The 15,351-nt window shown below is 45.7% G+C and overlaps 1 protein-coding gene across 1 annotated transcript in view; it reads right to left on the reverse strand.

Annotated features, from left to right (window-relative positions):
• The window catches only part of LOC132574736 (chloride channel protein C-like), a 97,951-nt gene that overhangs the window by 26,563 nt on the left and 56,037 nt on the right, over window positions 1–15,351 (reverse strand). The window contains exon 13 of the mRNA XM_060242972.1: window positions 519–698. Within this exon, the coding sequence (XP_060098955.1) occupies window positions 519–698 (180 nt within the window). The remainder of the gene's footprint in view (window positions 1–518; window positions 699–15,351) is intronic.

The raw sequence follows: 15,351 nt of genomic DNA on the forward strand, positions 1-15,351 counted from the left end.
GTAAAACATTATGAAAAGGCAACCTATAAGACCCATGCTCTTGAGTGGCAAGATCTATGTAACTGTACATGTCTGTTACTTAACATATCGGCTGAGTTCTCTCCTCACACTCCTATCTCACTCTGACCTGCTCAAACTCCAAACCAGATAGCCATATGCTAGAATAGCAGAATCTAAGATTTCCAAAATAACATCGACTGTCTTTTATGTTTCAGTTTGGATTACAGTGATTACATTAATAAGCAGACACTTCTCATTTTGTAGTTGGATTACCTAATATCCAAATGTACTACTAGTCACTGATAAAATATTAATGATGAAGAATATATAGAGATCCATAGATACAACAGTGGGTAAACATAAACACACACAGTTGTTTCAAACCATAAAAAGAGAAATTACTAAATATCTCAAGGCCTCTGGTTCAAAATTTGCACTATCATAATGCAATATATTACAACTGTTGTTCTAGCCCAACAACCCACAGATTTGCGTGGAATAACATATCTGTATCTCACCGTGTAATTGTTCCCAGGAATACCTCTGCCTGATCTGGCTTAGATTTGCACACCACTGGAAATCCACTATGGCTGGTATTGGTAAGGAGCTGGGCCAAGAAAGCAACATTTTCCTTTAAATGGAGGACTTTGACACTAGGCTTCATGACATCGCTGGCTGCAAACAATTCCAAATTTAACCTGAAAGATATAAAACAGACATCCAACAATGTATTTAATAAACAGGATACAAGGCATGCTGTACCACATTAGCACTGATGACTTTATAATGTGCTAGTGAATTACTTCAAGCTACAAATAAATTGGTTTTATCTGAGAATATTTTATTGAAAATGCAAATAAACTCATTATCCAACTTGGCCTTCCTACTTATGTGTAAGAGGTATGATAAATTCAACCAGATGCAAGTATTGCTTTTCTAGGACAGGAGAAGAATTATTAATCAGTTTTTATGTCTTTTTAAGCTTTTGGTTTTTCAAGTACTAAGTGAAAACAAAATCCTTAGAACATCAGATTTAAGACAGCAAAAGTTCTGGATAGAGAGAGGAGAAGCAAAAAATTAAATTTGGTGTTCACAGTTAACTGAGAATAGCTAACATAGCTCAGAACAATTATCCATCCATATCATTTTGTGTCTGACTGTAGTCATTGATGAAGATGAGAGCCCACCCTACAAAACAATAATTTTTTCCAGGGGATCTGATCTCTGGCATCTGGAGAGCAATTGTAATTCTGAGTGATCTCTGTGACAGTTGTTATGCCCCCCCCCACCCTCCATAATTATTCTTCTTACCTTCATTCTGGGCCTCTTTCAGGGCTTTGAGTCACCATAGACACAGGGACACATGCACACACATGCAACGGGGAAACCAGCATCTGTTTCAGCTGCAGTTTGGGTGGGACTACAGCAAGTGGGGGTGTGAGTGAATGGCAAGAGTTGGGGATAGGAGGGAAGACAGCAAGGGTGAGGGTGAGTGAATGTCACAAATGGGAGAAGTAGTGGAGTGCCGAAGGTGCAGGGATAGTTGAGAGGAAGAGGTGTTTTGGGTGGGTGGTGGTGAGAGGGGGCTGAGAACTTGGGAGGTGGGATGGGAAGACACCAAGGGTGAGGAGAGTAAATGCCTTCACTTGGGTGGATGGGAGGAAAGACAGCAAGGGTGGGGACTGGGGAGTACTCACCCAGAGCCTCTTCCTAGAGTCTGTTGGATCTCCATCAGCCTGCTGCCTCACAGCTAGGCTGACGGGGATTGTTTGCCTCCTGGGAGGGAGAGTGGACGGCGAGGCGCGCTTTAGGTGCGTCTTTTAGGGGGTGGGGCTTAAGCGTGCCTTTGTAAGCCTCCGCCCCTCTCACTTTCAGTCCCTTGATAATCGCTGGTACGAGAGCAGCATAGCAAGCTCTCGGCCACCGTGGGGGACTGGGCTCTGCCGTCTCCGTCGGGATCGTTTGGTGTCGGGGCAAGGATAGCGCGACGTTGGATTTCAGGCTTTGGCTGGTTTCTCTGTCGAGGAGGGGTGTCGGGAGTTGTGTAGCGCTGCATGACTGGGTGCCCGGGCCAGTGGGGACTTGATTTTAGGGGCCGTTGTGCTGCCCCTATTGGTTATTAACCTCCCCCTCCCCCCCCCCCAATCCTTCGTTTACCCCCTGGGTAGCCAGATAGCCCTGTCTGGTTGAGGCTTGGAAGCTAAGCAGGGACAGCCCTTGCTGGTTCTTTAGCTTCGTGGCCAGTATTCTTAAAAAATAATAATAATTTAGGGGATTACAATTTTATTCCTGTCATTAAACGGGACTGTAGGGACTGTTATCTTTCCCTTAGTTGACACATCTCTTCAGGGGCCATTTTGTTGTACTGCTTCTGCCTGGATACAACAGCCCTGAGGCCACTTTCTGGTGGCCATTTTAATTTAATTCTTGCCTGGATACAACAGATCTGAGGCTTTTCTTTGGAGGCCATTTTGAATTTTAGTTTTCTGCCTGGATACAACAGCCCTGAGGCTGTTTGGGCAGACATTTTGTGTAAAATTTGAGCAGCCATTTTAGGTGGGGTGTTGGGTCCTTGTTCATCTGCCTCTAAGGAGATTAGTACCAGCTTGGTTGGTGGTGCATTTAGGGTGTTTGGTAAAAAGGGAGCAGGGAAGTCAAAGAGGAAGCAGCCGGAACGTAAGGCGCCTAAGCCCGTGCAGAAGCGGCCTCTGCCGCCTTCATGTTCAGATGAAGAGGGGGAGGATGAGGTAAATGCAGCCATTGTTTTGAGGCTGCGGGCATTGGAGCAGGCAGCTGGGTTGCCACCTTCGTTAGTTCCTCAGAGGGGGGGAGCTTCAAAAAGGGCTTTTCAAGCCAGTATCCTAACAAGATTGTCTATTTTGGAGCCGTGGGTGTAGATGCCGGTGCGGGTCCTTCTTCCTCTGTTGTCAGAGCAGGTGCGGCTGTGGTACCTGCTGGGTTGCCAGGTAAGGCTGGGGATGGTTCCACGACATGTCCGGGGATTATTTGGCCATGGGGGCCTTTTGTTCCTGTGGCTCCCAATAGTGTGGTTAACGTGGCTGGGGGTTCTAGCACTCATTTCGCTGCGAATGCGGGGTCCCAGGCTAGGTGGGCATGGCCGCAGGGCCAGTTGGGCCCTTATGGGAGTTGAGCTGGGGCTGGGCAGCAGGGGGTGGCGCCTGCCTTCGCTGGAAGCTGGGGCTTCCCCTCCCCATATGGGTCAGTCCCATTCGAAGCCATGCCTTTTGGGGAGGTGGCTTTGCCTTTAGGAGACCACCTGTTGCCAGCCACAAGGGACAGATCCTCAAGGGAGAATATGTAAATATTTTCTCCCTTTTGTTTAGAGAGTTAGAGAAAAAGGATAAGGAGGATCTTGATGAGAAGGAGAAGGAGAAGTTGAAGAAAAGGAAGTTGGATCGGACCTGGGCTAATTGGTTGCCCGGGTTCTTTGTATATGCAGGTGTGATAGCGCGTGCTCAGCCCTGGCGTGCTCAGCCCTGGATCAGCAGCGTTGATCCAGTACATGGATATCATATATAAAGGGTACATAATGTTCAGTGGCCCGGCCTGGATTCAGTATGTTATTTATTATTATTTATTTATTTATTACATTTGATTTATATCCCGCCCTCTCCGCAAGCGGACTCAGGGCGGCTCACAGTATCTACACAATTAAACAAATAAAATATATAAAACCATAATTTACATTTCCAGTTTAAAAACGTATTACAATTCGAGATTATTAAAACCATTATATAGTGCTGAGGAACTATGTTCCTGAGGAACTGTGTTCAGTTAGGTATACTACCTTTGATCAGGCCGTGGGCGTCGTTCAAGGCTGTGGTCAGGGGGCTGAGCTGGCAAAATGCGATATCAAATCTGCATTTCACCTTCTCCCTGTCCATCCGGATGATTTTGAGATGTTAGGTTTCTCTTTTGCAGGGAAATTTTACATGGACAGGGTTTTGCCTATGGGCTGTATGATGAGGAATTCAGGATGAGGGCCGCTTTGTACCCTTCTGGGATCGCATCCACCAGCAACTGTGGCTGCAAGTTATGTCTCCGGCTTGGCCAAATTTGGACGACCGTTCTGACAGTGGCCATTTAGTGGCTAAGGCTTCCTCTTCTTCAGCTACTTTTTCAGCTTCCAGTGGGGCAGGCGGTTCAACCTTGCTTGCTTTGTTGGGAGTTTGGGTCACAGGGGGTGTACAATCGGAAAGGTTGCACTTTCAAGCATGAATGCCCCATGTGTGCCGGCCCTCACTCATTTAGCAACTGTCCAAGAGTTCGGCCACATAAGGGTCAAAAGAGACAGGGCGGGAGTGGGGGTTCCTCCCAAGCTGGAAAAGGGCCCCAGCCCAATAAAGCTGGGACCTCTTAAGCAGTGGCTACGCAGGTACCCGCGTAAAGCCGATAGTTTATATTTGTTGCAGGGTTTTATATTGGGTTTTAAGATTCCTTTTCAAGGTTCTTGAGTGCCAACTTGGTCTCGGAACCTTAGTTCTGTTAAAGGTTTAGAACAGGTAGTGGAGGCCAAGATCGCCAAGGAGCTGGCGGAGGGCAGGATTTTGGGCCCATTTTTTAGTCCTCCAGTGGTTAACCTTAGGGTTTCCGCTTTGGGGGTAGTACCAAAGAAGGCGCCTGATGAATTTTGGTTGATTCACAACCTTTCTTACCCCAAGGGTTCTTCGGTTAATGATGGGATTCCTGAGGAACTATGTTCTGTTAGGTATACTACCTTTGATCAGGCCGTGGGCGTCATTCAAGGCTGTGGTCAGGGGGCTGAGCTGGCAAAATGCGATATCAAATCTGCATTTCACCTTCTCCCTGTCCATCTGGATGATTTTGAGCTGTTAGGTTTCTCTTTTGCAGGGAAATTTTACATGGACAGGGTTTTGCCTATGGGCTGCTCTGTCTCCTGTGCGGCTTTTGAGTGTTTCAGCACATTCTTGGAATGGGCTGTATGCGAAAAAGTGGGCTTGCAGGACATGGTCCATTATTCGGATGACTTCCTGCTTGTGGGCCCTTTAGGTACTGGGCATTGCGCTCAATTGTTGTCGGGCTTTATTGAGCTGAGTTGGGTGTGCCACTGGCTGAGGAGAAAACTGAGGGCCCGGTCCAATGCCTTGTATTTTTAGGTATTGAGTTGGACACATTGGCACAATCTTCTAGAATTCCTCTGCAGAAGCTGGAGGATTTAAGAATTAGGATTAGTACGTTCCTCCTTAAGAAGAAGGTTACACTATTGGAGCTTCAGCAGTTAGTGGGGCATCTTAACTTTGCTTGCAAAGTGGTTGCCCCTGGAAGGGCTTTTCTTCGCAGGTTCTATGATGCTATGGTGGGCCTTCGCCTGCCGCAGCACAGGACTAGAGTTACCAGCAGCATGAGGGAGGATCTGCAGGTGTGGCAGTTTTTGGAATCCTTTAATGGGATTTCTTTGAGGCTTGAGGCGGAGCTTCAGGTCATGTCCAATGCTGCTGGGTCCTTAGGTTTTGGGGTCTATTTCTGTGGACATTGGTGCATGGAAGTTTGGCCTGATTCATGGGTGCAGGCTGGTTTGAGCCGGGATCTCATGTTTTTAGAGTTTTTTCCCATCTTGGTTGCGGTTTGGTTGTGGGGAAGTGATATGACTAATCACACTGTTCATTTTTGGTGTGATAACATGGCGGTGGTTCATGTTATTAATTCCCTTTCATCCAAATCGCAACAGGTCATGAGGTTGGTGAGGGCCTTCACTCTGCGTTGTCTGCGGCTTAACATTTTGTTTTTGGCCAAGCATGTTCATGGGGTAAATAACGAGGTGGCTGACACTCTCTCTCATAAACAGATGGAGAGGTTTCATCAGCTGGCCCCGGAGGCCGATCAAGAGGTGGCGCCAATGCCCCAGGAGCTATGGCTGATTGGACAGCCGAGGCCTGCAGAGCAATAGGCCTAGCCATTGCGCCTAGCACCAGGAAGTCTTATGAACGTGCTGTGCGGCAGTTTGAAGACTTTAGGGCTGAGGTAGGGTATCACATTGTTTGACCCCTCCTGGTGGAGCAACTGCTCCACTACTGTGTTTGCTTAAAAGATAATGGATTGGCCGTGCGATCAATTAGAGGACGCCTGTCTGCGCTGGCTTTTGCTAGCAAGGCATTGGGGTATAAGGAGGAAACAGCAGATTTTCGTATTCGAAAGATGCTGGAAGGGTGGTCCAGGGAAGTTGGGACTAATCCTGACACCAGGAACCCTTTGTCTCCTGGGATTCTCAAGGGTTTAAAAGGGGTTTGGAGCGCAGTCTGTGCATCTCACTTTGAGGCTGTTTTGTTTCATGCAGCCTCTTTGGTGGCCTTTTTTGGGGCACTCAGGGTTTGTGAATTAGTCGCAAGCTCCAGGAAGGATTTTTCTGGCAAGGCTTTGTCTTTTCGGGACGTTAGGTTAACGGGGTGTAAGGCAGTTCTTACCGTCCGCCGTTCCAAGAAGGACCAACAGGGTTTTGGGACTGTATTAGAGCTGGGGCCATGTTCAGAGGCGGAGCTTTGCCCTGTGTCCGCATTGGCTGATTATTTGGCAGTGCAGGGGGGCTGTGAGGGGTTGTTGTTTTGTCATGTTAGGGGCAGCCCTCTGACAAAACACCAGTTTTGGGCAGTGACGTCTAGAGCCTTAGCTCTGTTGGGGTTGTCTGGAGTGAGGTTTGGTACCCACTCTTTTAGAATTGGGGCGGCCTCTACGGCCACGGCCTTAGAATATTCTGTTTTGTTCATCCAGCGCCATGGCCGTTGGCGGCCTCGGGCTTATAAAGGTTATATTCGCCCTTTGCTCCACTCTTAGCTTTGTTATTAGGAGCTGGGGGTAGTTTAAGGTTTGGGTTTTATAACTTGTCTGTTTCTCTTTTTAGATGCTGTTGTTCCTGTCCGGAGGAGCCGAGTTCTCATCTGCAGACACAGTTATGTGTTTTGGGTGGCACATCAAGCTCGGAGAACTGCCATTGGCTCTCAGCTGGGGCTCAGCAAATATGTTACGGTTGAATGGCAGGGGCATCGGGGTCTTCAGTGGCTCGGCTTGCTCCCGCTTTTATTTCATGGGTGTGTGGGCCCTCCTCCTCAGGTTTTAATTATTCACCTAGGGGGGGAATGATCCCGGGCTGATTAAAGGCAAGGCTTTGATCTTACAAGCTCGAGATGATTTCAAGTACATTAGGAAAAGATGGCCCGGTACCATTGTAGTTTGGTCGGCCATGATTCCGCGCTTGGTGTGGCGCAGTGCTTGGAATCCAGCTGGGATAGAGAGGGCTCGTTACAGAGCAAACAAGGAGATCCGTAAGGTATTGTAGGGTGGTTTGGGCCACTATTTGCCCCATCCGGATATTTCTACAGAATATCCTGACCTCTACAGGGGGGATGGGGTGCATCTCTCAGGGAAGGGTAATATGCTTTATCCTGAGGGATCTTCGGCAAGGGCTGGGTTTGGCTTTGGGCCTTTCAGTGAGTGCTAAGCCCTAAGTAGAGACTTGGCCTTAGTTGTGGCAGGTTTTACTGGGTTATGGTGCTAGGCGGCCTGGGGAGGACCGGTTAGCCTCCCCCTTTTGGGGAGTTAGGGGTCTGGCAAGATCAACCTTTGGGTATTGGTGACCCGAGGTGTATGAATGCAGACTGTCCTGGAGACTTGATCGGATGGGTGCCTTTCGCTGAGACGCACGTCTGGTGACTGGGCCCTCCGGTGCGGACCTCCCTGCTGGGCCTGCCTGACGGGAGCTGTGGCACACAGCTCCAGCTGGGGGGCTGAGTCTCTCGCCCGTGGAAAAGACAGGGGAGCAGTCTGTGGAGACCCCTGGCCCTGACCTGGCCGCAGTTCTGGTTGCCCTTGTTGGTGATATGTTTAATTAATAAAGTGGCCCATAGTTTTTACCAACTCACTTGTGTCCGCCTCTTATTCCAACTTGGGGGGGAATTGGATCTCCATCAGCCTGCCGCCTTGCAGCTAGGCTGATGGGGATTGTTTGCCTCCCGGGAGGGAGAGCGAACAGCGAGGTGCGCTTTAGGTGCGTCTTTTAGGGGTCGGGGCTTAAGTGTGCCTTTGTAAGCCTCCGCCCCCCTCACTTTCAGTCCCTTGATGATCGCTGGCCCTCCCGCTTGCCCTGTTTGTTATGTAGGCAGTTGCTGGTCGCCTCATTGAGTGAGGGGCCGGGTAGGAATTTTTTACTCCCCAGCTGTTCGGCTTATGGCTGGGGTGTGTTTTTTGCCTACCCTACATAGCATATCAGTGGATTGTGGAATTGGCTTTTGGATGGTGCCTTATTATAGGTTGGTCACTTTGCTGGCAGGTTTTACTGGCTTATGGTGCCAGGCGGCCTGGGGAGGACTGGTTAGCCTCTCCCTTTTGGGGAGTTAGGGGTCTGGCAGGATCAACCTTTGGATATTGGTGACCCGAGGTGTATGAATGCAGACTGTCCTGGAGACTCGATTGGATGGGTGCCTTTTGCTGAGACGCGCGTCTGGTGACTGGGCCCTCCGGTGAGGGCCTCCCTGCTGGGCCTGCCTGATGGGAGCTGTGGCACACAGCTCCAGCTGGGGGGCCAGGTCTCTCGCCCGTGGAAAAGGCAGGGGAGCGGTCTGTGGAGACCCCTGGCCCTGACCTGGCCGCAGTTCTTGTTGCCCTTGTCGGTGATATGTTTAATTAATAAAGTGGCCGATAGTTTTTACCAACTCACTTGTGTCCGCCTCTTATTCCGACTTGGGGGGCAATTGTATTTTTCTTCACAAAGGGCCTTATCCCTAGTCCCTCGTAATATTGCAGGGTTATTAACACAGGTCAGTCAAGAGATTCATGTCTTTGATGTTTAGTTGTTTTTAACTTTGTTTTTCAGTTTGTTAAAATACACAGTTGTTCAGAGTGGTGGTTTTAAATAAAAAAAAATACCTTCTTTTCCCTGCTAAGTTCCAGCTCAGCAAATGGGACAGAGAAACTATCAGGTCAGTGAGAGCAGGACCAAGGAGGCTCTCCTTGGAAAGAAAGGCACATAGGAATTCTTCTTCCAGTGATTTCACCAGCATGGCATGGCATGGCTGGCAGCCTCCACAGCCCATCTCACCAACTTTTCAAGTGGGCTCCACCAAGGCAGGAAAAGGAAGGAAGTCTGGTATGCCCTGAAATAACTCCCTACCCCTTTTGAGTGCTTAGCATTCAGCCTGTTGAAAAGATCTGGGGAACTCAAAAGCTTGCAGTTCACTATTTTGTGATGCTTTGGTTGGACCTAACAAAAAAGCATTAGACTGTCGTTGTTTTCAGATTCCCAATCCCATGAAGCAACACAAATTCATTCTTTTAAAATCCAGAAACAAATTTATTACCTCATCTATTTGAGAACTAGGCCTTAGTGTGACATGAAGTAGTACTAAGACCATGAGAATATTCCTCCTGAAGAGTATGTTTAAAACAGACCTCATGAAGATCAGCAAAAGAGAACAGGTGGTTCTCCTCATTCCCATACATTTATTCCTGGATGGAAGGCTTGCTTTATGAGTTTGTTGGGGGGGGGGGGGTTTCCTCACTTTCAACTTACTCACTTCTCTTGGTGAGAATGTTTACCCATGGAGTAGCTGAAAGACTTCTTCATCAGAACAACATCGGCTTTTAGTCTGACTTCTTGTAAACTATTGTTTTATTATCCCAACTATTGGATCTTATATAAATATCTTTCAAGTGCTTGTTTTCAAGATTTCTTTATTTTCACGATGGTTGCCAGTAGCATTTAAACACAGCAGCCAAACTGGTTTTAAACAGTGAATTATACACTACGTTTCAAATGACAATCATACAAGAGAGTTGCTTGCATCTTAATACTAATCATGCCATAATTAAACCTGTTAAGGATTTTTTAAAATTGCTTTATCATTTACCTTGTTGTACTATCTGTTTAGTGTGGACTTGAAACACTAATGAAGTCTCCTTGCCCATGGTCACCTTGGGTTCCTGGGCTCTACCGAGTTACTCTTCTAATTCATTTGTATATTCTGATTCTTGTGTGGTTGTGGAAGAATCTCATTGTTCACCATATTAACTCAGTGAGCAAAGGAGTGGCAAGCTCAACCGTTACTCTCAAGTAACAGAAAGGGCAAATAAAAAGGCAAATGCCTAGAATTCTGTGGCACTAGCTCATATTGGAGGTATGGCAGTTTAGCTACATAGAGAGTCAGGTACTTAAGTTTCAAACTTGTTTGGGTTAATTTAATGTCTGTGCCACTTGTTTACCTAATGTGTATTTAAACATTCTTTTTGTTCAGCCACTGCTGGTCGAAGTGATGACAAACGGCTTTCCAGACATACTCTACTGAGAATATAAACAGCAAAAAGAATGAATAGGTTTTTTAAAAAAACCTGAAGTACTTTTCAGGCTACTCTTTAAAAAAAAAAAAGTTTACAATATAATCCTAATTAGATATGCTCCCTTCTACATCCATGACAATTACACTGGGCTTAGAAGAGTGTAACGCAGTTTAAAATTGTGCTGTTAGTTAGCTTGATCCAGTTAAGAGCATTTCATTGCTGAAGAGGAAACAGAAAGCCCAAGTGATGTGCCTACATATTTTCACCCTGATCCAGACCAAGGAACCTTGATTCCTTTATAGATTTATACCAAAGCAACTTTCAAAAATCCAGAAGATGGTTTTTACATTAATCAACTTTATTGAGCCAGGTTTTTACCAGTAAAAGGACTGGAAGTTTTACAGTGTTATGTTTTCATTTACGTAATGTTCTAAAGCCTCTCACTACCTGCCCCATAAGTGTATGCCTAAATAGGACAGGACAGAGCAGTCAATAAGTTAAATGTTATTTGAGAGGGGCAAGATTTGGTATATGAGTCTCAAGCTCAAGACTTCGCTTCATCAGATAGGCTTTTTCCTCATGTATAACACGATGTCCATCAGTGTTCTTCTATGGGCTGATAATGTTTCTCATAACTATGTCTATTCGAATAGATCAGAATGACCCAAGTAAGGCTTCTTCTACAAATATATTTATTAGTTGTGTCTTCTTGGCAACTCATACTTCAGTAAAGCCTTATTGAATTAAAAACCACTGGCCCTCTATATCAGTGGTTCATTAATTATGGTTACTATAAAATACTTGTTGAAAAGGTTTCCAAGTAGTCTCCAACACAGATCTTAAAACAGTTACAACAGGTGAACAGTCCACCTCTCCCCAGAACACAGAACAACAACTAAAACCAACCAACACTCAAATGTGCAACAACAATACCCACTGGCAGGGATGGTGATATAGCCATTAAACTACACCAAAATATAACACAGCATTAAGCAATTTTATTATTTGATTTTGTTCATTCATTTCCATAACAAAAGAATTCAAAATTAATTTTTTTAAAAATTCATAGCCTGTTTCCTCTCTCTAAAACAAGAGTATCCACCCAAATTCCAAAGAACAATGTCATTTATCTCTACATACCCAGTAGGACCCAGTGTAGCTACAGTCTTTAAGCCCATTAACATCAAGGAACTTAAAAAACTTTCACTGTGCACTGGATAGCATGGCTCTGTTAGACTTCTATTTCGTCACCCACAGCCAACCATGCCACATGGAGGGGGGGGGGGGTGGAGTTTTACAAGCAGCCTGTGATACAGCATGGGAATTCAAAGCAGTTTTTTTTAACCCACATATATACAAACATTAATGTAGCTGTAGGAATTTGAATAAAAAGGTAAAGGTAGTTCCCTGTGTGAGCACCAGTCGTTTCTGATTCTGGGGTGACGTTGCTTTCACGTTTTCACGGCAGACTTTTTACAGGGTGGTTTGCCATTGCCTTCCCCAGTCATCTACACTTTATGATCTATATTTTTACAGTGGCCCTTTAGAATCACAGAATCATAGAGTTGGAAGGGATCTCCAGGGTCATCTAGTCCAACCCACTGCACAATGCAGGAAATACACATATACCTCCCCCTAAATTCACAGGATCTTCATTGCTGTAAGATGACCATCTAGTCTCTGTTTAAAAACCTCCAAGGAAGGAGAGCCCACCACCTCCCAAGGAAGCCTGTTCCACTGAGGAACCACTCTAACTGTCAGGAAGTTCTTCCTAATGTTGAGCTGGAAACTCTTTTGATTTAATCTCACCCATTGGTTCTGGTCTTACCTTTTGGGGTCACAGAAAACAATTTCACACCATCCTCTATATGACAGTCCTTCAAGTACTTGAAGATGGTAATCATATCACCTCTCAGCCATCTCCTTTCCAGACCCCTCACCATCTTCATCGCCCTCCTCTGGACCTATTCCAGCTTGTCTATATCCTTCTTAAAATGTGGTGCCCAAAACTGAACACAATACTCCAGGTGAGGTCTTACCAAAGCGATACCATCACTTCACGTGATCTGGACACTATACTTCTGTTGATACAGCCCAAAATTGCATTTGCCTTCTTAGCCACCACATCACACTGTTGACTCATGTTCAGCATATGGTCCACTAAGACCTCTAGATCCTTTTCACACATACTACTGCTAAGACAAGTCTCCCCCATCCTATAGCCATGCATTGGATTTTTCCTAACTAAATGCATAACTTTAGATTTATCCCTGTTAAAATTGATTTTATTGGTTTTAGTCCAGTTTTCCATCCTGTCAAGATCATCCTGTATCCTGTTTCTGTTTTCTACTGTATTTGCAACCCCTCCCAATTTAGTATCATCTGCAAATTTAATAAGCATTCCCTCTATTTCAAATCATTTATAAAGATGTTGAACAAAACAGGTCCCAGGACAGATCCTTGAGGCACTCTACTTGTCACTCCTCTACAAGAGGATGATGAACCATTCACAAGCACTCTTTGGGTGTGTTGTGTATGAGGACTCAAGGGAGACTTATATGGGTGTTCCTGCCTGGCTCATTGGAGCCATTGGAACAGAGCTTGGGGACTTGGGAACAATGGGCAGTAGGATCCAAATCGCTGCTACCCTGCTCCAATCACAGACCCCCTGCTAATTTGAATGACCCAATAACGTGCTTGCATGGGAACCCTGAGTTGTATATAGTTGACCTCTTTGGTCCAGTTCTTCAGTCTTTCAGCGCAGCCCTACACTATGCTGTACCTAATAAAGAGAAGAGCTCCTTTGTGCAAAGTGGTAAAGCTGCAGCACTGCAGTCCTAAGCTCTGCTCACAACCTGAGTTCGATCCCGGCAGAAGCTGGGTTCAGGTAGCCAGATCCAGGTCGACTCAGCCTTCCATCCTTCTAAGGTTGGTAAATGAGTACCCAGCTTGCTGGGGGGAAAGTGTAGATGGCTGGGGAAGGCAATGGCAAGCCACCCTGTAAAAAAGTCTACTGTGAAAATATTGTGATGCGACATCACCCCAGAGTTGAAAACAACTGGTGCTTGCACAGGGGACTACCTTTACCTAATAAAGAGCTGATGTTGAGCACTGTTTTCCTCAGAAGAGAAGACTGAGGAAAAGTAGGAATTGAGCAGTTCCACCCTCTCTTCATCACCTGTTACAATTTCACTTTCTTGCCCTCACAATGGTCTTACCATGTCCTTGTTCTTTTTCTTACTCTGAACAAAAGAAAAGAACCCCTTTTTGTTGTTTTTAGAAGATGATGATGATATTGGATTTATAACCTGCCCTCCACTCCGAAGAGTCTCAGAGCGGCTCACAATCTCCTTTACCTTCCTCCCCCACAACAGACACCCTGTGAGGTGGGTAGGGCTGAGAGGGCTCTCACAGCAGCTGCCCTTTCAAGGACAACCTCTGCCAGAGCTATGGTGACCCAAGGCCATTCCAGCAGGTGCAAGTGGAGGAGTGTGGAATCAAACCCGGTTCTCCACACACTTCACCACTACACCAAACTGGCTTTTAGCATCTTTGGTCAGCCTAAGCTCATACTGAGCTTTAGCTTTCCTAACTTTTTCTCTACAAGCACTGGTTTATATTCATCCTTGGTTATAAGACCCTCCCAATTCCTAAAGGAGTCTTTTTTATTTCTCAAGTCTTTAGAGAGCTGTTTATGGATCCGCCTCGGTTTCTTTAGGCTTCTTCCATTTTTTCTTCGCATAGGAATTGTCTGTGATTGCGTTTTCAGTATTTCGCTTTTAAGAAATTCCCACTCCTCTTGAACCTCCTTCTTCCTAAGTATTCTGACCATTGGATTTTACCCAGCATAGTTCTAAGTTTGCCAAAGGCTGCCTTTCTGAAGTCCAACCTATAAGTCTGACTTATTAAAAATAAGTATAACTTATTTTTAGGTAACATGACAGAGCAACAAAACACCAATATGAAATGTCAGGGCCAAAGAGCTAAGAATGGATTTCTCACATTTTTTCCCCATGGTCGTTTTTGCACTCACCTCCAGCCGGCGCGACCCCCCTCTTCACCGCGCAGGATCTGCGCGGATTTCGCACTAAATACCGCGGAGCAGCCTTTTGCGCCGGAAACTCCCGGCGTAAAAGCTGCTCAAAGGCCAAACTGCTTTTTGGCGATTTACGTTTGAGCGGCTTTTGCGATGGTGAAGAGGGGGGTCGCGCCGGCTGGAGGTGAGTGCGAAAACGACCCATGTGTTAAAAGCTGGGGTGGGGAGTTGAATAAGACCGGAGAACAGAAAGAAGTTTTAATCATTTTTCCCATACTTTTTTTCTTAATTAAAATTTCATTTCTGCTCCAATTCTGTGCTGTGCCCCATGCAGAAAAATAATTCAGGCAACCTTGTGTACCCATCTTTTCCTCTGAAATGCAAATAAAAGCTCCCAACTTCGTGCAATAAAATGGAGGAAAGGGTTGAATTCCTCCTCTTCTCCCCATGCCATGGCTCTGAGTGTTGTACTTAGAACTGAACTAGCCAGGTTCTTTTCTCCGCTCTGCCTAGGAAGCTTTTCTTTCTCAGCCTCACCTACCTTAAATGATTGTTAGGATAAAATGAAGGAGAAGAAAACAATGGTGTAAGCCACATTGGGTCCCCATAGGGGAAGAAAGCAGGGTATAAATATTTAATAAATAAACAAACCCATGTCTGCTATTAATAATTGAAAAACAAGCATGTCCTCTCACATGCTTGGCTTATCTCAAAGAGCCTTCATCATTGCAAATCACCCACTCAGTAAATTTGCATCCCAGGGAGGAGGTTAGGAGCCTCTTCTTGGTGAGCTGCTCCATACAGCCATGTTGTAACACAGAGTCTCTATACAGTCAAAGGAGCCACAATGCAGTCACTTGATAGTCTACCTTCTGTGAGCTTTCCAGAAGGTTGATCTTGATTCTGACAAGTGTTTCTTGAACTAAAAGTTTCATGCAGGGTTCATATGAACTGTACATGTTGATTAACTGAACCATGCATTGCATATATTTATTGTATTTTACTTTTTT

Source organism: Heteronotia binoei, chromosome 7, assembly GCF_032191835.1.
Source record: "Heteronotia binoei isolate CCM8104 ecotype False Entrance Well chromosome 7, APGP_CSIRO_Hbin_v1, whole genome shotgun sequence".
Taxonomy (NCBI): Eukaryota; Metazoa; Chordata; class Lepidosauria; order Squamata; family Gekkonidae; genus Heteronotia; species Heteronotia binoei.